The 22410-nt window shown below is 39.6% G+C and overlaps 4 protein-coding genes across 4 annotated transcripts; 2 read left to right on the forward strand and 2 right to left on the reverse strand.

Annotated features, from left to right (window-relative positions):
• The first annotated feature begins 1880 nt into the window (after positions 1–1880).
• On the forward strand, positions 1881–5344 carry pars2 (prolyl-tRNA synthetase 2, mitochondrial). The gene is made up of 4 exons (XM_085774858.1): positions 1881–2069; positions 2952–3294; positions 3802–4047; positions 4134–5344. Exons 2-4 carry the CDS (start codon positions 2971–2973, stop codon positions 5013–5015), a joined length of 1452 nt encoding a protein of 483 aa, XP_085630984.1. The 5' UTR covers positions 1881–2069; positions 2952–2970; the 3' UTR covers positions 5016–5344.
• Positions 5345–6501: 1157 nt separating this feature from the next.
• ttc4 (tetratricopeptide repeat domain 4) lies at positions 6502–11663 on the forward strand. The gene is made up of 10 exons (XM_085774859.1): positions 6502–6791; positions 6969–7086; positions 7187–7348; positions 7494–7571; positions 8165–8289; positions 8419–8505; positions 8588–8826; positions 10898–10982; positions 11291–11373; positions 11562–11663. Exons 1-10 carry the CDS (start codon positions 6681–6683, stop codon positions 11659–11661), a joined length of 1188 nt encoding a protein of 395 aa, XP_085630985.1. The 5' UTR covers positions 6502–6680; the 3' UTR covers positions 11662–11663.
• A 1792-nt stretch (positions 11664–13455) lies between these two features.
• On the reverse strand, positions 13456–15544 carry LOC146989009 (cornifelin-like). Its single transcript, XM_085775438.1, has 4 exons — positions 15511–15544; positions 14074–14215; positions 13769–13956; positions 13456–13661 (listed from the first exon to the last, which is right to left on the reverse strand). The coding sequence occupies exons 2-4, from the start codon at positions 14189–14191 to the stop codon at positions 13461–13463; spliced, it is 507 nt and encodes a 168-aa protein (XP_085631564.1). The 5' UTR covers positions 14192–14215; positions 15511–15544; the 3' UTR covers positions 13456–13460.
• Positions 15545–18166: 2622 nt separating this feature from the next.
• LOC146989010 (cornifelin-like) lies at positions 18167–20279 on the reverse strand. Its single transcript, XM_085774870.1, has 4 exons — positions 20237–20279; positions 18792–18933; positions 18490–18677; positions 18167–18378 (listed from the first exon to the last, which is right to left on the reverse strand). Exons 2-4 carry the CDS (start codon positions 18907–18909, stop codon positions 18178–18180), a joined length of 507 nt encoding a protein of 168 aa, XP_085630996.1. The 5' UTR covers positions 18910–18933; positions 20237–20279; the 3' UTR covers positions 18167–18177.
• Between the last annotated feature and the right edge of the window lie 2131 nt (positions 20280–22410).

Raw genomic sequence — 22410 nt, forward strand, 5'->3', positions numbered from 1 at the left:
ACATTTACTCTGTTCATTGTGCCTTAGTTCAAACCTAAACTTCTTGGATGTGGAGTTTATAAATGATGGTGCTTTGTTGTTGATTGAAGCTACAATCCATGAGTTTATTAGCTGACAGGCTGAAAATAAATTGGCTTCAACTCATTTGGATTATTGTAAGAGATTTAACAGATAGCCTAAATTTCTGCTCAATGTGAAATTTTCCTTGTGACCATTATACAGTAGGTTGTGTTTAACTTAATTCAATCTAAATTGTATAATCTGCAAAGGAATACAACTATAAAAGTCATGCTGACCATTTAACTTTTCAATTTACAAAACACATTTAATGTGTTTGTGCATTTTCCTTATTATTTTCCTATTGATTCCTGATACTTTTACGTAAGACTTGTAACAAAGTATTCTCACACTGTTAATGCATAATGTCTTCTATCAGTTATGCATTATTAAAGGTCCAATCAGTGATTAAAAAAATACATAACTTAGATAAATATCCACACATGTGTAGTAAATTGAACACTTTAAATGTTTGTTAACAAATCATCTATGAAAATATTTACTTTAACTTCTTTGTTCACAAACATTATCCAAACTGTGTTGCAGTAATATGTGGATGAAAATACTTGAATAGCTTCCAGAGTTTGTGATATATAAAACAGTCTGGGAGCAAATGGAGAAACAGGTTCACTGACAAAACTGTGTAAACAAAAGTATTTTGTCGACATTTTTATGTAACAGGTAAATACATGACTCTGTGAGGAGGTGTAACAGCAATACAAAATGGCTCATTAAATGTGTTTTCAGGCCATTGAACCTTCATCCTCTTTCCTCTCGACTGCCTCACCTTTTCCTTTCACAATAAATGTATCCTGTTTTCAATCGTGAATCGACAGTAAATGACCATATAGCTACAGACGACTTTGACTATATGGAAATTGTCAATGGTCAAAATGCAGCGCGAGAACCTTCTGTCTGTTTTGATCATAAACCTGTTGCATCGTGGGAGGCAAAAGACCTTAAGTGCTGCTGAGCCAATTAAAATCACTAGAGATTTATGTTAAGTTGTGAACAAATTGCTCTGTGGAGTATTTAAAAAAAGAAAGAAAGAAATGTTTGACCACCTCGACCCGTTTTATACACTTCATAAGGGTATAAAACCACTTAACAACAAACCATACAACATTGCAATAAAATAAAAGTCAATGCATTTGTGGTTCTCTAAAGCTGCTGGATCCTGTCAATAGCTTTTACATTTGAGAGCCTGAGAGCTCCTGGCTCCACCTGCTGAACACAGAAACAATGTTCATGTTGCCTGGCCGCAGGTTTATGATTGATTGATTTCTTTTGAGAAAAAAACAACAACAACATACACAATGCATAGACAAAAAGAAACAGACTGATAACCATTCATAATGATGGTGCTAATAAACAAATGTGAAGAACTGTATAATCCCCTATAGAAAATACACTATAGTCAAACTATCCTTTTAACCAAAAACAATGTGGAGGTTCATTGTTAATAAAAAATAACTGATAAATAATTTGATCAGGAAAGATGGCTGAACTTTAATCAGTGGTTTGAGTTGGCAGTTGGGTAAGGTGCTTTAACATCTAGAAAAATATTCTCCTTTTGAATCCAGAGCTTAATTTTAGATTTTCTAAATATCAAGGTAATTCTTGTCAGCTACATCCAATGGTTCATTCATAGCAAGGAGGAACTGATAACAGCAAATTCTGTGTTACTAATTATCATACAAAAAGTCAACAAACACGAGGTAAAAGTTAAAAGTTTTTTTTTGTATTATTATACACAGTCTCTAAAACAAGTGATGAGTCCATTGCCTCCTCCGGTCCTGCAGGGGGCGGTGTGACCTGACAGCTGCTCCTGTCCCTGCGCGGTGGAGGAGGAGGACAGGGACAGGGACAGGGACAGCTGGAGCAGCGTGGTGGTGTAGACAGGGAGCAGGGAGGGACCTTGAATGTGCTGCAGCTTGTAAACTTACAGACATGACAGTGTTTTGTATTTAACTTGTCAGATAATCGACTCGGAGCAACAGACAATAGTTGAGGTGAGTCTTACTGGTTGTGCATGCTAACAGAGGAAGCTAACTCAGCTGTGTAAATGAGCTGCAACAGGGCAGGATGTGGTAACATGCGTCTCTTGTCAGTTAGAATAACCTCGTTTTCTGAACCCACTTCATTTAACAAACATGTGGATAGTTCAAAAGACCAAACTTTATACCTGAGTTGTAACGACCTTGACCTCACCTGTGCTGTAGCTAGTTGTTGCATGATGGGACTACAATTTACTGTAACGTTAGTTCCCTTTAAGTGAGCACTTCCTGTTTAGTTACATTATTACATATTAATTATTACTTATTACATTAATATTAATATTATTTAAGAAAATACAGTGGGGTTTAAATCGTATTTATTAGTAATATTTACTGAAGCTCTGAAGTACAAAAACTTAAAATACTCAAAGAGCAAAATTGGCCTACTTCACTGTGTAGGCTACACTGTGCAACAAAACCAGAGGTAAAGTAGCTCATATTTGTTTTACCCAGTTATTTTTGAGAGTAGTTGAATAAAAGATGCTCTTCCTGTTTTCCCTCACTTAAAATAACGTGTAAGGTTATTCACATTAAATCCTCTCTTCATGAATGTTTTTGTTTTGTTTCAGAGGGATGTTGGTTTAACTGTGTTTTTCTGAGATATAAATAGTGGTGCTGCTGTTGGCTTGTATTATATTTTACTGACGAGTGTCATATTTTGTCTCCATTTATGTCAACGGATTATGAGTAAAATATACAACAGTTTCAATGCAAACAGAACATTTGTTAATGTGTATTTTTTGTAAGACCCCTGCATTAGTGGGCAATTAGTGAAACATCTTATTGAATATCGAATAGTTTCAGCTGAGCTCTTGTTTGATCTATTCTCTGCAACAGCTGCACATCTGGATCCACCATGGAGCCTGTCATGCGTCACGTTTGGCCGAGAGTCCTCCAGCGCCTCCGCAGAACGTTGATTCTTCCCAAGAGGAATCACTCGGGCTGCCCTGAACACACCGCTGCTCCTGCCTCCTCCCACTCCAGACACGTCAGACCCACGCTGCTGGTGTCGCGGCTCTACCAGCCGTCGAGCCTGCGTGACGTGGGGCAGGAGAGCCGGCTGCAGGGAGAGATGACCTGTAAGAGTCAGAGGCTCATGCAGCAGGCGGGGCTCATCCACCCATCCAACCCGGGGTGCTACTACTACCTGCCTGCCATCGTTCGCTCCATGGAGAAGCTGGTGAGACATTTTGTTGACTGATAAAGATCAAGGTGGATCATCTTGTGGTCTGTTGTCTTCTTGATATTGCATCTCATCATAACGGTTTATTCATCATGTCATGTAATATTCAAGTTGTTTTGATATTTTCATATGCAGATTATGTGATTGTTATATGAATTGTACTGTGCAGGGTTTGTAGCTTTGTTTATCATGTATATATATTTTTCATATTTTTGTCACTGGTTTTTGATATTGACACCTATGTCATCACATGACCTGTCAGGTGATCCCTCGAATTGATATAACTAGGTGCATCTCTGCAGTAGCTTCATATCTGATGCCTGATTTGTGCTTGGGCCCGAAAAGTCATATAACATCAAATATTCGGGAGCATACTCTAGTGTGCGAATTCTATTTTTCTATTTTTGATTCGGATCCTCTTTTGGTGCCATTTGAACAAATACGATGCATATGTTTTCATTTTGGTCTCATAAAATCTAATGGCTGCTTTGTATGATCATAAAGGTGAGAGTGATCGACCAAGAGATGCAGGGGATCGGTGGACAGAAGCTGGACATGCCCAGTTTGTGCTCGGCTGATCTCTGGAAAACCAGCGAGCGCTGGGACTTGATGGGGAAGGAGCTGCTCCGTCTGAAAGACCGCCACGGGATCGACTACTGTTTGAGTCCCACACACGAGGAGGCAGTGACGACTCTGGTGGCTCACCAGGCAAACCTCTCCTACAGACAGCTCCCCCTGCTTCTCTATCAGGTAAACATTCAGCCTGTTATCATCCACCAGCGCATTTGTTGCGGCAAACTACAGTTTTACATCAAGATTTATTTTCTATAAAACAGATCACCCGCAAATTCAGGGATGAGCCGAAGCCCAGGTTCGGTCTTCTTCGAGGGAGGGAGTTCTACATGAAGGACATGTACTCGTTTGACGTGAGCGAGGAAGCAGCTTACCAGACATATGAGTCTGTGTGCCAGGCGTACACCCGGCTCTTTGCCCGGCTGGGCCTGCGTTGCGTTCAGGTGCAGGCGGACACGGGAAACATCGGCGGTAAACTCTCTCATGAGTTCCAGCTGCCGGCGGACATCGGTGAGGATCGACTTCTGGTCTGTGGGAACTGCTCCTTCTCTGCGAATGTAGAGACCGTGTCCTCGGACAGAACTGACTGCCCTCAGTGTGAAACAGGCAAACTGGAAGAGTCAAAGGGCATAGAGGTCGGCCACACCTTTTACCTGGGGAAAAAGTATTCTCAAGTATTCAATGCCACCTTCAGCAATACCCAGAACAAGCTTAGTGTTGCTGAAATGGGCTGCTATGGTCTTGGAGTGACCCGTATCCTTGCTGCAGCCGTTGAGGTGATGTCAACAGAGGAGGGGATCCGCTGGCCAGGGCTTCTTGCCCCCTACCAGGTTTGTGTTTTACCGCCGAAGAAAGGCAGTAAAATGGATGAAGTGGCAGTTTTAGCAGACGACCTGGTTCACACCCTGGGAGAGGCACTGCCTCAGTTGAGAGGCGAAGTGGTTCTTGATGACCGTACACAGATGACCATTGGAAAGAGACTGAAGGACGCCGGCAGACTGGGTTATCCATATGTTATTGTAGTAGGACAGGGAGCCATAGAGGACATCCCTAAGTTTGAGGTGATCTGTCAGCAGACAGGTGAGACGATGTTCCTCAGTGAAGATGGACTGATAGATCTACTGCGAAGAGTGGAGACTATATGAATCTATTTAAGTGTTTTTGTTCTGTATGTAGGAAGCAAAATTTTGTGAGTGAGGTCACGGTGGTGGGAAGAGAAGTTAAGATCCTTGTATTTTTATGCACTAATGGGTTCTATATTTGGTTTACAAAGTTTTAAATCCGGAGTTTACAAACTTGATGACAATGCTAATCGACATTAACTCACTGTCACAACAAAAGCTTTGCAATGAACCTTAGGATATGAAATTACATGTCTTTTTCTGTGATATAAGAATTTGATAGTTTCTCTGATTTGCAGACTTTAATATTCCTGTACCAATAAAATCATGAATGCACAAATGTAAGCAGAAATTAATATTTATTTTGTGATTTCATTTGCACTTGTATGTGTTAATAGAAATGCTGCCACTGTACAACTGAATGATAACTTGTGCCAAGGACTCTAAATAAATACAACCGTAACCTGCATAATTCAAGGAAAATAGCAAATGAAAGACTTTATACTTGGTTCAACAGATCGCCATGGCTTGCCACATTTAGCATTTTATCGTTTAGTTCATGTCTCTCTTCCTGTCTGGTCTTCTGCACTCTCCCGACAGGCTTTAATGTGTCTCACTTTACCCCCCCAACACCTACTGGAGCATCTATAATGTTACAGTGCGGTGGGAACATCCTAATGCGGTATTACAGGGGACCGACCACAATTAACAAAGAGATAATATACTGATCGCACCCACAGTGGATTGATACAACTGGAATGTGGTGCTGTTGCAGATTCATTTGACACTATCAGTATGATGTAGTGTTTCTCTGCATGTGTCTAGTGTAAGATGAGGGATTTGAAGCTGCTGTAGCGAGCAGCTCCCTCTGTTGTCAAAAACAAGCACAACACACTACACTCCTCTCCTGTCTAAACAGTGTAAAAAGGTTCATAATTAAAAATGGAGATAACTCTAGACCTCCCCAGGCAATCTGATAAAATCGGTATTTAGAATTAAGTTTTTGTAAAAATGCATCAATCAAAATTTGAAGAGCTCAGGATACACTTTATACATACTTTTTTTTTTTATTATTAGTTACGTTTATTTCATTGGCAGTGCATTGGTTGTAAACGTTTAATATTTCTCAATTAATCTGAATCATACTTGAGGGAGAATTACCATGTAACAGTGCTCACATAGGCTACACAAACCACAAACATATACTCCTTATAAACAAAAGAAGAAAAAGACTATTACTCCTTTTACTACTTTACTACTCCTAAATATACATTGTTAACAATAAACATCTACATAGTTATGTAAAACACACCAGTTAGTTTATAGAGATAGACATATAATTTGCGAGCCAGCACAGGAACTATGTTTATTACATTTGACTTTTATTTGGACTTGACACAGGTAAACGTATTTAATTATTTTCATTTGATTATAAAATTGTATTTCATTCAATCTCTCTGGTCAGGAGGAAGTGGATCCATTGCACCGGCGCTCTGTTTCTGCACGGACCGATATCAGCGTCGCACTACTCGTACACATGTGTAAACAGGGAGCTGGATGATTTCGCTGATTTGTACCATACGTAATGCTCTTAGAGAAGACGTGTTAGTGTTGGAAACTTAGCGTTGTGATTTATTTTAGTCTTTTAAAACAACACAAACGAGATTTAAAAGTAGATTTTGTCTGAAAATGGCGTCTCCAGCGGCGCAATACGACAGCGACGACGGCATGGACGAGTTTATGGACAAATTCAAGACGGAGAGATATAAAAAGGGGTTCAGTGAAGACAACTGGGAAGAGGTAACACTGACAAAAAGAAACCGTTCACTGTCAACCGTGGCCAGAAAGTTATTTCTATAATAAATGAGCTGTTAAATCTTCACTGGTGGTGTTGTTGTTGTGATTAGCCAGTTAGCAGCTAACTAACATTTCTGGCCTTGATCCTGAGTGACCCCTCTGTCTTTCTCTCTCTTCCAGGAGTTTAATAAAATACCAATGTTCATGAAGACAGCGCCTGAGGAGATTGACCCTAAAACACACCCCGAGCTGGCTACTCTCCAGGCCATTATCCACGATGAGGACAGACCTCCAGAGGGTAAGGCTAAAGTTTATTCCCAGTGCTGAGAATAAACTGAGGAGAACTGGACTTTCTAAACATTAGAAACTGTTGATGATTTAGTTCCTTCCTCCTGCAGAGCAAGCACAGTGGCTGAAGAATGAGGGGAATGAGTTTTTCAAGGAGAAGAACTACGAAAAGGCCATACTGTCCTACACGGCAGGTCTGAAGAAGAAATGTGGAGACCGGGAGCTCAACACTGTTCTTCTCACCAACAGAGCTGCAGCACACTTTCATATTGGTAAACATTATTCATCTCAATGCCATACTGATTTATAACACATACGGTAAATGTATTGTCAGCACCAGGGGATGTGAACTGTTATTCACATGCTTTAAAAAAACTTGATGTAAACTTATGTCTCTTGTGTATATGTTTGCCACAGGTAACATGCGCTCTGCACTGAACGATGCTGTGTCGGCCAAGAAGATCAAACCAGGTCATCTCAAAGCCTTGATCAGAGGTGTGTGATATATCTATAATGTACATATAATATACTCACTGTGTGCACAACAATATGTTTTTGTAATTATTGTTTATCAGAACAACATTTAACAGAGGAAAGTACTCACGACACAATTTAATATGTCATAGTGTCATAGTAATTATGAGAATCAAATAAAATCAATTAAATTATTAAGTTTTATTATGTAGAGTATATCAGTGTATATATAGGGACATATCCCTATACTGTATAGGGATATAAGTATGTAACCTAACCCTAACCCTATATATCTTTAACACAACTCAAGATGTTCAGGTCAAAGGTCAATGGATGGATATTTTTTTCATGTACATGAGATAATCAGGTACAATTACATATTAGTAATTGTATATATCAGGTATTTAAACATAGGAATTAATTAATACATAGTACATTCAAAATCCATCCATAACTAGCATAACAGTGTCTGCTCTGGCAAAACTCATGGATGCACTGTGGGAAGTCTATTTACTGGATCTCTGCCATTGTTTATATCATTCCAGCCACTATAACAAACCACAAGAGTTTAAGAATATCCATGTTTAAATATGTAAATGAATATGTTTATGCAGGGGCCCAGTGTTGTATAGAGCTGCGCAACTTCTCAGACGCCATCCAGTGGTGTGAAGAAGGACTTAAAGCAAATCCCACTGACAAGAAGCTGCTGGAGCTGAGAGCTGCTGCAGATAAACACAAGGTACAGTCGCTGCTGAGTTCACCTGACTCTGAGCTGAAGGTTTTGGGAGAGTGTATTGCACTGTGGACATTTTTGGACACTAATTTAAGTCAAGCACAAACTAATCTCTGTTCATATTTTGTTTCTCAGAGAGCTGCAGAGAGAGACGCCAGGAAAGCCAGGGTCAAAGAAAAAAAGTTGCATGGTGAGAAAGAAGCTCTTCTGGCTGCTATAAAGGTAAGTGTCCAGATGACAGAGCCAAAACCATCTTTTTTCTGAATGAAATCAAACGTAACACATTTTTCTGTGCTTTATACAGGATCGAGGTATCAAGCTTCTGCTGTCCGCGAAGCCTCAGCGTGGTTCAGACGATGAGGATGAGGATGTAGGCTCCTCTGCAGCCATTTCACAGCTGAGCCTGGACGGCCTCAGCTCCCAGGAGGCCACAGGGGCTCAGGTCTTCATGGACGAGCAGGGCTCCCTACACTGGCCAGTTCTCTTCCTGTATCCTGAACACCAACAGAGTGATTTCATCTCAGCTTTCTGCGAGAACAACTGGTCAGCTTCCCTTCATGTCCAGAAATGTTCAGTTTAAAGGACAATTCCAGGCGAATTCAACTCGGGGGTGTATTTTCCTATCATTTTAGGTCTAAAAGAAGGAATCTGAAGATTTCCAATTTAATTGCTCCTGTTTTGCGGTAGTTGCGTCTGTCCCCGCATCGCCACGGCAGCAATGAATGGGAGTGGATGTAAGTTCCGCTGTTTAGGCTGTTCACAGCCCTCAAAGCCGCAATTTTTTTCCACAGACAGCGTCAGATGAAGTTTATTTACTTCAAGCAAGCCGACATGTTTGTAAAACTAGATCTAATTCAAAGTCTCCCGGAGTCTCGCGCGAGCCCGAAGTTGCAGTGCTGGTGTATTCAGGTGCAATGGGAGCTCCCGTTTGTGTCATAAACACAGGAATATCAACTCTTGACTTGCTTTAAGTGTACATTTTTTTCCACAGACAGCGTCAGGTGGCTACTCAAACATGCGCCGAGAAGTTTTTTTTACTTGAAGCAAGTAACGAGTTGATATTCCTGTGTTTATGACACAAACGGGAGCTTTTCCCATTGCATGTGAACACACCGAGCACGGCAACTGGGTCTCGCGTGAGACTCCGGGAGACTTTGGCCCAATTCCAATCCGTTCCCTAAAGACTCAAGCCCTGAACCCTCACTGACTAAAGTGACGTCAGCTCTAAGTGACAGAGTGTGAGAGTCTGTGAGGGTCCAGATGCAGTAAACATGAATGGAACAGCACTTACCCACTCTCACGACACGTTACCTTGACAACAACATGTGGTTGACTCCGGTCTTGGACCGATAATTTACCGTACTTTCAACACGCACAAGGTGCGTGAGGTTGACGGACTCAAAACAAAATGTTCCCGGATCAGATCTGCTCAAATCATCATCAATAATCACAAACTGCACGTTAATACTGACAGTTAACTTCTTTTTTCTTTCTTTCTTTTTTTTGGTTGTTGCTCTTGTCCATTAACAATAAAGAGAGCGGCGGAGCTCTCTCTGACTACGTGTGTTAATTTACTTTTTTTTTTGCGTTCCGACGGCATCTCATGTGTTTGACTTCACAACGCTATGAACTGTGGGTAATTCCCCTACCCAAAGTCAGCATCGGTGCTGACTTACGGTAAGGGGGCAGTAAGGGCTCATTCACTGACTCACTGACTTGATGATCTGACAATGGAACAGCCCTCACACACTCACAGACTTCCCGTGAACGCGCCTCTAAATCAGTGAGTCCGTGATAGCCTCGTAAACCAGCCTCTCGCGGAAATGCATTTCATTTCATTTCTCGGGAGAGTCTGGCCTCATCCCCCCTCTAAGCGTTTGGGCTGGGCGGGAGCTGGGCGGGAGTAGTAGCAAAGACGGTTTAATATCTTTGGTATTAGCGTTTACAGACAACCCCATTCAGCCAATCAGCAAGTTGGTGTAGTGACGGGGCTTTGCACCAGTCGGTCCCTGATTGGCCAACGTGCTGTGTCAATCACAGCGGACGACGCTGATTGGCTCGGCCTTCTGAGGGTTTCAGTCCAAACGCTTAGAATGGGGATGAGGCCAGACTCTCCCTCGGAATGAAATGAAATGCACTTCCGCGAGAGGCTGGTTTACGAGGCTAAGTCCGTGAGGGGTCGGATTGGAACTGGGCCTTTGAATTAGATCTAGTTTTACAAACATGTCGGCTTGCTTGAAGTAAATAAACTTCTCGGTGCATGTTTGAGTCGCCATCTGACGCTGTCTGTGGAAAAAAATTGCGGCTTTGAGGGCTGTAAACAGCCTAAACAGCGGAACTTACATCCACTCCCATTCATTGCTGCCGTGGCGATGCGCGGACAGACGCAACTACCGCAAAACAGGAGCGATTAAACTGAAAATCTTCAGGTTCCTTCTTTTAGACCTAAAATGATAGGAAAATACACCCCCGAGTTGAATTCGCTTGGAATTGTCCTTTAATATCCTCATTCATGAATAAACGACCTGTCTATTTATAAAATACTTATATAATGCAGCGTTAATAAGTGAAATGTTTATTCAATCACTCTCTCACTGTATCGTTCTCTGTTCAGTTTCATGGATCACCTGGCGGTCATGTTTGGAGAGGAACTCCCACCTTGGGACTCAGACAGAAAATATCACCCACAAAATCTGCAGGTTTGTATATTTACCATCATTGAGCAGTCAAATCACACCTGGTGGCTTTTTATCATAAGAAATGTCAGGAATAATTCAGAATAGGTTGGGATCCTCTGTGATTTAATATTGTTTCTTCTGCAATCTTAATTTATTTTTTTCTAATAAACCACTGCAGAGCTTAATCAGCATATTATGCAGTCATATTTTTAACTAATTTAACTACTGTTTTCATATAATTAGGTGATAACATATTTAAGAGTGCAACTGTCAAACAAGGATCATACATCATGTCAGTTAACCACATTTGACCTTTCCTTATTTTCCAGCTGTTCTTTGAGGATGCACAGAAGGAGACACTATACCAAGTAAAACCAGAGACGCCACTTTTAGAAGTGCTGCAACATAAAAGGTGCGTTTTGATTTTTATTTCCTCATGGCCACTATCAATGATACCTAATAAGAACCATGAAAAGATAGTGCTTCCTCATTCAGCAAGTAATCTGTATGTTCCTCATAGTACCTGTAATCTAGTCTTGTGTTATAGTATTTCAACTTAGACTAAATGTTGATTTTCCGTCTGTTGTGTTCTGTCGACAGGTTGTTTGTTAAGGCAGGCACTCCCAGCTTCATTGTTCTGGTGAAGGGCTCACCTTTCAGGAAGCAGTTTTTAACAGGAAAGAAAATACAAGGGTTGTGAAATCCATGGCCTTCAAATCTCAGACTTTTGATACATACACATCTCATTTCTAACACCGAAGACTGACTTTGTCTTTGAAAAAGACACCAGAGCAATATGTATCTTGTGCCCAAGAGGTTAGTAAACAAAATAAAATATAAAATAAATGGGTTCTCTAAACGTCATCCATGTGGGTTCTTTGTGTATCTGTCTGTTCAGAGGTAAAACTCCAAAAACAATGCTTTTTATTCAGGTTCAATATAACATTAATAGGCATCAACAATAAGTACTTGTAAATTAACATCAAATTAAAATATGTAACCCTCTATGGTAGACCCCTTTTTTGGTGTACATATTGCCCCCGTTATTTAAAAAAAATATATAAAATATACTGAGAAACTAACATGATAAGTCTGTGACCAAAGAAATGTGGGGCTGAAGAGGGTTTGACTGTTTCTCGGGGGGTAGAGTCGTCGTTTACTGGAACTTAACCAAGAGGTGACACAGAACCAGCAAATGGTGTGATAAGTATCACTTTTTAACATGTTTAAACTTGTATAACAATGTATACAATGTATATGTAAAGAAACATCTTTAGTTGAGTAAAGACACTTTTTGTTCATATTTATGTAATAAAATTGTGTTTTTTTCATTTATTGCGCATTCAAACCACTTTTGGTTGAACAATAACATTCAAGTTATGGAGATACAGCAAAAGCATTATTTGTCACCACAATCAATGCTTTTGCTACACTATCTACTAGTCCTCACAGGAAATGCAATTTTTGATTGATACATTATCATTTATGGCCAAGCATCCAAAAAAACCCCATTGAAATGAAAAGTCATAGAAGGACAAGGACTAATAGTGAATCCCTAATGCAACATGTCAACAATAAAATGTGATCTTAAATTCAGCTTTGTTCACCACTAAGAAATAAGAAATAATTAACTTTCATTCTTATATCTCAATGATTTTCCTGTGGGCGTGCTCATCAACAGACTGAGAGGAAAGTGACAGGTACAAATTCGTTGTTGCTTAATTGTAGAAAACAATAGGCAGAAAGTGGCTTTTCCAGCTTGGCCAGGTTGGTCAAGTTAGTTGACTGTCACATCATTGACAGCTGCACCACAAATATTATAATTGTATGTTGTAAATGTTCCCTGAAATGATTACTCACTCTGTTGGTATGCGTTTGTCTGTTGGTTGCTGACATCATGACATGAAACCTTGCTGTGCGAAATTCCTCTTTTGCTAACAACAAATGAATGAAAGTGGACAGGAAAGAGATATGTTGTGAGTGTGTTGCTAAATCTCACAAAGTCTCACCTCCTGAAGCTGTCTTCACTCATCAGGTTGAAATATGATAAGAGAAGATTATGTGTCTGACATGGTTAACTCGTACAAGGAAGTCTAACGTGAAAAATGTTATAGATTTAGGATAAGAACACAAACGAGACCTTGTTTGTTTCTGGTTTACTGTTTCCACTGATACAAGTATGTTCAAAGCTGATTGCATTGATCTGAGCACATTGAACCACATCTGGTCCTCTGATTGTCAAATTCTTTTATTTATATTTAACTGGGATCAAAATTAATAACATTATCTCAAAATTATCATTTTCAGTATAGTGTAGTATTAGAACCAATCATATTGTTGATTACTGTAATTAGTTTATAATATATATTATAAACTATATATATATAAATATATATAATAAAAGCTCACTGTGCTGCTGCAGAAAACATTATGAAATTACTACATTATTGTTAAATACAAGGTGCAACAAAATAAATCAGCAGCAAGACAAGACAAATCTCAGAATGAATTCACGACAACCTGTGGTTGGCCAATCACAACAGGCGGAGCTTGTACCATAGTGGGCATCATCATTGGAGCAGACTGCACGTTGACGATGACAGTGGGCTTTTTTTTGCGATCTTTCAACTCTCGATGCATCTGACACCACACACACCACACACAGAAGCAGGAGGCTGCGATGTCCTTACAGACAGAACCCTGCAGCGGTCAGGAGAATTGAGACAAAGTTTGACACTCATTAATTAACTTTTATCCAACGTGTCATGTAAGATTCACTGTCCCATCAGCTATTATATGCATCATACCTTGATTTTGTATCTGTTTCTGAGGGCCGCCCGTAGACCCACAGATGCAGGAGGAGCAAACATTGGTATCCCACAGGCGGCCATTATAGCTGGACTGCACACGTCACACAGTGGGAGGCAATGGTTCTCTCCAAATCTACCTGAAACTGTGCAGGCGAGGCAAGGGCAGCACCAGAAACCGTAGCAGCCTAAAACACACACAGAGAGGTTTAACAGAGGTTTAACACAAGAGTGGGACCAGCTCTCTCAAATAATTTACTATTGAATTTTATCAAGTTTGACAAATAAGTGGTTTTGATCCTTACATGTACTCGCATTCTCAAAACAGTCAAAGAGTCCACTGTTCCAGTCAGTCAGAGTGTCTGTCGGCTGTTGCAACTGTGGCGTTGCCATTGGCTGTTGAACAACCATTGGATATGCCATTGTATGTTTAAGTTAAGTCACAGTCTGTGAATGATAAAAAACAAAAAACAACAGCTGGTAAAGAGATTGTTAAAATGACATCATAACAGAAAGCTCTTATTTTGGAAGGCCACTGAGCACCTTTTTGCAAAACCTGGAAAAAAAAGTAAGTGCATTTGTTTTTTCTAATAGATTGCATCTTTGCTTTTCTGTCTATGCACTACAACAACCTCCAGTTTGGCAATAACACAATTATGTTTTGATGTAACACTGTGACACTAACCTCAACACTTTACCACCTGCAGTGCAAAAGGCAGAAGACAGACATTGCTGTCATACACCTGAGCTCTCAAGGATCAACGGAAAATGAAGGCTAAAGACATCAGATAAGTACTTCTGATTTTCTTTTCATGCTATTTTTATGCACCACATTTCCTGCACAGCTGCCACCCTCTCTTTGCTGCAGGACAGAGACATATAGAGGGTTCTTTGTACCTATAGCCAACGGGCTTTTTGATTCTTCCGCAAATGCTGATTAGCTGACAGACAAAATAAGTTCCCTTTGGGGATTAATAAAGTAATTCGTATTCATATTGGTATTCGTATTCACATCCACATTTGTATTCTTGTTTTTGTTAACAACCTTTAAGGCTATAACTTTAGTTCTCCAACGTATCATCTTCGAGCTCACAAGCTCTGTTTTATTTACTCTGCACAGGGCGTCGCTGCCTTCACAAAATACTAAAGAGTCATTGGAACTTAAACTTGGCAAGTCATGAATTTATCAAGGGGATATACTACATGCATACTAGAACATCAAGTGTATTTTTCACAAGATAGCCTACTGGATTTTTCTTTAGTTTTTTGATACTCTGAAAAGAATGACTCATGAACTGTTATCACATGCAGCATGATTGACTATTTGAGTGGTTCAGGGTGGACCTGGGATTCCCAGATGTCACATTTGCTACTGAAAGCAAGGCTACATTTTCTAATACATCAGGGACTTGCACAAAATAGTTAATTGCATATATTTGAAATTAAGTTGTTCCGAGTCAGCAGGATGAAGTCATGAGTCATTCTTGATTTTCCCAAGTCAAGTCTGAACTGAAGGCGTCAAATTTGTGACTCGAGTCCACACCTCTGCTTTAAAAGCATCAAGTCTTAACACTGTTGAGTACTTTAGCTGTCAGGTCACAGAGTACGCTCCCAAAACAGAGGTAACATTCAGAAATAATGAGAAGGACTCGTCTAACTCTGGTCTGTGGGATGCATAACCCTTTTCCTTTTCAACATGTCCGATTTCATTGAATTGTTTGAATAAAGATGTGAAATCTTACCTGACTGAGCTCTACACACACCTGGCACCTCGGGATGCTGTGGCTGAATGAAAGTACATGCATGGGGAGTGACCTGTTGGTATCAAAAGTACAAACAATGCTGCAAAACCTGATTCGATTTCCAAACAAATGAAACTGAGAGTATGGCCTACAATTAGTGTGTCTAGTAATCCCAATGGGTTGATTGTCATATGTTTGCCTCTCAAACAAATTGGAGTCCAGCATAAAAACCAAAAGGCCACTGGTGCATACCGCATCCATCTGGTTGACATGGTCAAAAGTAAACACTATCTGAACAAAACCTTTGTGACAAAACAAGAAAGTAAACCGAGGAATACAGACAAGTAGATGTTCAAAGCTGATTGCATTGATCTGAGCACATTGAACCACATCTGGTCCTCTTTTTTTTTTGTGAACAATTATTTTATTTTACATTCATTGTTACAAAAGTAACAACAAACATTTTCTCCCCGACATAATAAATTGACAATATAGTAAATAATCCCATCCCAGCCGCCCACCCCTCCCCTCCCTCCCTTACCCCCTCCCTAAACACCCTTCCCACCCTCCCCCCTTCTTGTGGCGACCTCATAGGACAAGGTTATGACGTTCAACATTAGTCTTAAAGCACATGGTACACAGTATAATACAAACAGCATACACCTGGCAACTATGCAACCCAATCATCCCAGCCTCACCAACACAGCCATACACTCAAAAATGTTCCAGCTTGGAAGTTAAGAGTTCTATAATATTTCAGCTTCCCAAAAATAACCATCAAATCAAAAGTACAAAGTGATATCACATCTGCATAGTTTACAGCTGCTAAGTGGGTGCTAACAGAGAGATACCGAGAGAAACAAGGCAGGAGAGAGAAAAAAAAAAAAAGAAATAGATGGTAGCACCTACAAAGGCAACTCTTTCAGTTTTTTGACAGACTAACCATAAATCAAGAACTCTCGAGCCGGCACCATGAATTCTTGCCACTGACAATTCCATATGTAAAATTTCCATCCACATGACCAATGATTCAATGATGTATCATGCGGTGGCTTCCAACGAAGTGCAAGTATCTTTTTCGCTGCAGTTATGCCTGAGAGAAATAAAGCTTTTTCTCTTATTAAAAGATTCAGTGAGGAACCATCATTTAATAGGAGTACCCTGGGAAGGCATGGAATTGTCTTCCCCATAATCTTGGATAAGTGCAAACAGACGTTTTCCCAAAATGTTTTAACAGGTCTACATTGCCAGTACATAATAGAATGAGCCTGTAGAGTCCTGTGAACAGAGGGTACAGAGTGGGGAGTCAATTTTCTTCATTGCATGTTGTTTTTTGGGTGTCAGGTAACTACGGTGTAAAAAATTAAAATGAATAAGCTGATGGTTTGGGTTTCTTGAAGACAATTTGATGTTAGAAAAAATGAGCTTCCAGGGCAAGTCATTTAGAGATAGATCTTTCTGCCAGCTACTTTGCAGCACAAGTGGTCGATATGTTTACATCAAGAAACATTTATATAAAGATGAAACCAGACCAATGTTTTTCTTAGCTATAATGGAATGTATGGGTAGTGTTTCAAATTTGCTATTCCAGGGTATCCCGTATGCTTTCATTGAGGATCTTAATCTCAAATAAAAGAAAAAAGAAGTTCCAGGTAAATTGTACTGCTGTTTGAGGTCTTGAAAGGTCCGCAAACCTTCACTGTTACAAACATCTTTAAGTGTATGTACTCCTCTTTCTGACCACGTAAGAAATACAAAAGGACGAGAATTTGATAGTAATGAATGATTGTGAAAAATTGGAGAATGCTGGTGCCACCTAGTGGTTGTTTTGGTAATCTTCAATGCAGATTTCCAGCTGATTAACAGATGAGATATAATGGGACCAAAAATTACTTTGGCCTGTTTAGAGGAGATTGCAGAATATACTACGTCCTGAAGTCTGTAAGGGTGGACTAATTGCTCTTCGATCTCCCTCCAACATACTTGTACATGAGGGTCGAACCATACAGAAAGTGGTCTAAGAGAAAACGCCAATGCATAAAGTCTAAAGTTAGGAACAGATAGTCCACCAGCAGTTCTGTCACGTTGTATGGTGGAGAGCTTAACTCTTGGTTGTTTCCCTTTCCATATAAATTTTGATATTATAGAATTGATTCTTTCCCAATACTTAGGAGGGGCGGGGATGGGGATCATTGAAGAAAAAAAAAAGTATACCGGGTAGGATGTCCATCTTTATAATAGAAATACATGCCTGAAGTGAACATGGTGTATTATATTTGGACCATCTTTGGAGATCTGCCTCTATTTTCTTTAAAATGTTCATATAATTACAGTAAGCGAGAGAATCTAAATTTGAATGGACTTCAATGCCTAGATATGTAAAAGTTTTCTTAAACATCTGGTCCTCTGATTGTCAAATTCTTTTTATTTATATTAACTGGGATCAAAATTAATAACATTATCTCAAAATGATCATTTTCAGTATAGTGTAGTATATTATAACCAATCATATTGTTGATTACTGTAATTAGTTTATATTGAAAATGATTGAGAAACAGAAAAGAATTGAAAGCTCACTGTGTTGCTGCAGAAAACATTATGAAATTACTACATTATTGTTAAATACAAGGTGCAACAAAATAAATCAGCAGCAAGACAAGACAAATCTCAGTATGAATTCACGACGACTTGTGGTTGGCCAATCACAACAGGCGGAGCTTGTACCATAGTGGGCATCATCATTGGAGCAGACTGCACGTTGACAATGACGGTGGGCTTTTTTTTGCGATCTTTCAACTCTCGATGCATCTGACACCACACACACCACACACAGAAGCAGGAGGCTGCGATGTCCTTACAGACAGAACCCTGCAGCGGTCAGGAGAATTGAGACATGTAAAGTTTGACACTCATTAATTAACTTTTATCCAACGTGTCATGTAAGATTCACTGTCCCATCAGCTATTATATGCATCATACCTTAATTTTGTATCTGTTTCTGAGGGCCGCCCGTAGACTCACAGATGCAGGAGGAGCAAACATTGGTATCCCACAGGCGGCCATTATAGCTGGACTGCACACGTCACACAGTGGGAGGCAATTGTTCTCTCCAAATCTACCTGAAACTGTGCAGGCGAGGCAAGGGCAGCACCAGAAACCGTAGCAGCCTAAAACACACACAGAGAGGTTTAACAGAGAGGTTTAAGAGTGGGACCAGCTCTCTCAAATAATTTACTATTGAATTTTATCAAGTTTGACAAATAAGTGGTTTTGATCCTTACATGTACTCGCATTCTCAAAACAGTCAAAGAGTCCACTGTTCCAGTCAGTCAGAGTGTCTGTCGGCTGTTGCAACTGTGGCGTTGCCATTGGTTGTTGAACAACCATTGGATATGCCATTGTATGTTTAAGTTAAGTCACAGTCTGTGAATGATAAAAAACAAAAAACAACAGCTGGTAAAGAGATTGTTAAAATGACATCATAACAGAAAGCTCTTATTTTGGAAGGCCACTGAGCACCTTTTTGCAAAACCTGGAAAAAAAAGTAAGTGCATTTGTTTTTTCTAATAGATTGCATCTTTGCATTTAAGTCTATGTACTACAACAACCTCCAGTTTGGCAATAACACAATTATGTTTTGATGTAACACTGTGACACTAACCTCAACACTTTACCACCTGCAGTGCAAAAGGCAGAAGACAGACATTGCTGTCATACACCTGAGCTCTCAAGGATTCACAGACTCAATGGAAAATGAAGGCTAAAGACATCAGATAAGTACTTCTGATTTTCTTTTCATGCTATTTTTATGCACCACATTTCCTGCACAGCTGCCACCCTCTCTTTGCTGCAGGACAGAGACATATAGAGGGTTCTTTGTACCTATAGCCAACGGGCTTTTTGATTCTTCCGCAAATGCTGATTAGCTGACAGGCAAATTAAGTTCCCTGTGGGGAAAGTAATTTGTATTCATATTGGTATTCGTATTCACATCCATATTGTTTTGTTAACAACCTTTACTCTTTGTTTGCGAAGGCTATAACTTTAGTTCTCCAACGTATCATCTTCGAGCTCACAAGCTCTGTTTTATTTACTCTGCACAGGGCGTCGCTGCCTTCACAAAATACTAAAGAGTCATTGGAACTTAAACTTGGCAAGTCATGAATTTAGCACATCAAGGGGATATACTACATGCATACTAGAACATCAAGTGTATTTTTCAAAAAATAGCCTACTGGATTGTTTTTTGTTTTTTGATACTCTGAAAAGAATGACTCATGAACTGTTATCACATGCAGCATGATTGACTATTTGAGTGGTTCAGGGTGGACCTGGGATTCCCAGATGTCACATTTGCTACTGAAAGCAAGGCTACATTTTCTAATACATCAGGGACTTGCACAAAATAGTTAATTGCATATATTTGAAATTAAGTTGTTCCGAGTCAGCAGGATGAAGTCATGAGTCATTCTTGATTTTCCCAAGTCAAGTCTGAATTGAAGGCGTCAAATGTGTGACTCCAGTCCACACCTCTGCTTTAAAAGCATCAAGTCTTAACACTGTTGAGTACTTTAGCTGTCAGGTCACAGAGTACGCTCCCAAAACAGAGGCAACATTCAGAAATAATGAGAAGGACTCGTCTAACTCTGGTCTGGATGCATAACCCTTTTCCTTTTCAACATGTCCGATTTCATTGAACTGTTTGAATAAAGATGTGAAATCTTACCTGACTGAGCTCTACACACACCTGGCACCTCGGGATGCTGTGGCTGAATGAAAGTACATGCATGGGGAGTGACCTGTTGGCATCAAAAATACAAACACTGCTGCAACACCTGATTCACTTTCCAAAAAACAGAAACTGAAAGTATGGTCTACAATTAGTGTGTCTAGTTAGGGTTGATTTTCATATGTTTGCCACTCAAACAAATTGGAGTCCAGCCTAAAAACCAAAAGGACAGTGGTGCACTGCATGCATCTGGTTGACACGGTCAAAGTAAACACTGTCTGAACAAAACCTTTGTGACAAAACAAGAAAGTAAACCGAGGAATACAGACATCAGGTCTACTACTGACTCTTATGTGATGCACACAGGTGCATGCTGGTCCTAAACCAGTTCCACAGCACCCTAAATTTACAAAACACTGATAAGCCTGCTAGATAATCAAATCATTTAAAGGAACAAAGGAGTAACAAAAGTTGTTTGATTACAACACAGTTATTATTGCTTCACTGCTTTACCAGGTCCCTGGTTCTGTCATCTCAAGTAAATCCTAATAATCTCTGTCAAATTCACAATTTAATCCAAGCATTTTTAAAGTTTTGAGCTTCTAAAGGTGATTATGTTTTCAAGTCAGCTGCTTCACAAATGCATTTAGAGGATGTCAAATCCATTTCATTGATGGGCAAACTGGTCTCTTCACCAGGGACAGAGTGGAAAAGGGTTATTCAGTCTCTTAATTATGTTAATTGTGATAAACAAATCAGGTGCCACCTTTCATTTCATTAAAAAAGGTGTGTACGTTGACTCCTGGCAGAGGTACAGGTAGACTACCTCTCTAGTGGCTGATCTGCATTAATATGCAGTTATTAAATGAGAACAGCTCTTGTTGTAGAGTCTGATGACAGCTGCAGGGAGGAAGGAAGGACCTGTGAATTCAGTCACTGATGGAGTGGGAGGCGTTGTCCATCAGAGATGACAGCTTGGCCATCATTGTCCCATCCCAGGATAGAGCTGGCCTTCTTAATCAAAGATTGTTTTTGTTTTTTGTTTTTTTACATATTTTTCTGTAACTTTCCTGAAAGCACTAAAAATTATGGAAATTATGAGCAATGTCTCTTTTAAGGACAACAAAGAAAAAGCCATCTGTTGATAAAGATCTGAGATTAATTTGAGTTAGTACCAATTAACTGCAATGCTCAATTTTCAGATCTGATGCTCTGTCACATTAAAATAACTTTGATTCTCATGCAAACAATAATTTCATTTATTTTTAATAACTTTTTGTCAGTAGCCATACCTTTCATACACAAAATGCTTGAATACTTGAAGCAATAATGAAGAGGAGCAAATTAGCATAGAAACGTTTCTATATCTATGCAAATTAGCATAGGCTACATAAAAATGAATTTCAAATTAAAAGGGAGAAAAGTCGAAAACATAAAAATGATATGAAAAAGGTGTAAGGAATAGGTGAAAGTCTTTTCAGTAGATGTATGTTTTAAATGATCATGCTCACGTGGGAATATTATTAGTTTTGCAGATCAAAGTGGCCTATCTGATTATTAGAATGATGAAAGGTCAGGGGGTCAAAGTATCATTCTAGATCCACAGTTGTTACCATAGTTGCAACAAGAACAAGAACCAGAACAATTCAAAACATAACAACAGATAAAATGGTGACGATGTTGTTTGAATTTAAATTCGCCTACAGAATTCCAGAGTGTGATTATGTTGACACTCAAATATTTGTCTGCTTTTCTCGAGAAACAAATACTCGAGCACAACACCTGCATATCTTTTGATATTAATCGACAATTTTCGGTCTTTGAAGATCGGCGACTGACCTTTTTTTTAAAAAATTTTAATTTAGGATTTATTTTTTTATTCCGGACTGAATTCATGATACGGCTTTTATTCTGGTAAGTTCCTTTCTCGTTTTTTTCAATATTGATGTAGCCGTGCGGTCCAATGGGTTCACCTATGAATAGGCCTCTATAGCCTGTAGGCCTATATATTTAACAATAGACGGGACAGGACAGGAGACGGGATGACATGTCGAGCAGCAGCTCTGCTTCTATGCCGGTCCGGTCGTTTTGTTAACCCTCCTCCCGACCATGTGCATTTGTTTAGCTACAACAAAGCTGGCGAGAAATCAGAGAGTAGTAGATAACGTTAT

Source organism: Trachurus japonicus, chromosome 4 (assembly GCF_045865225.1).
Source record: "Trachurus japonicus isolate A0001 chromosome 4, Traja_1.0".
Taxonomy (NCBI): domain Eukaryota; kingdom Metazoa; phylum Chordata; class Actinopteri; order Carangiformes; family Carangidae; genus Trachurus; species Trachurus japonicus.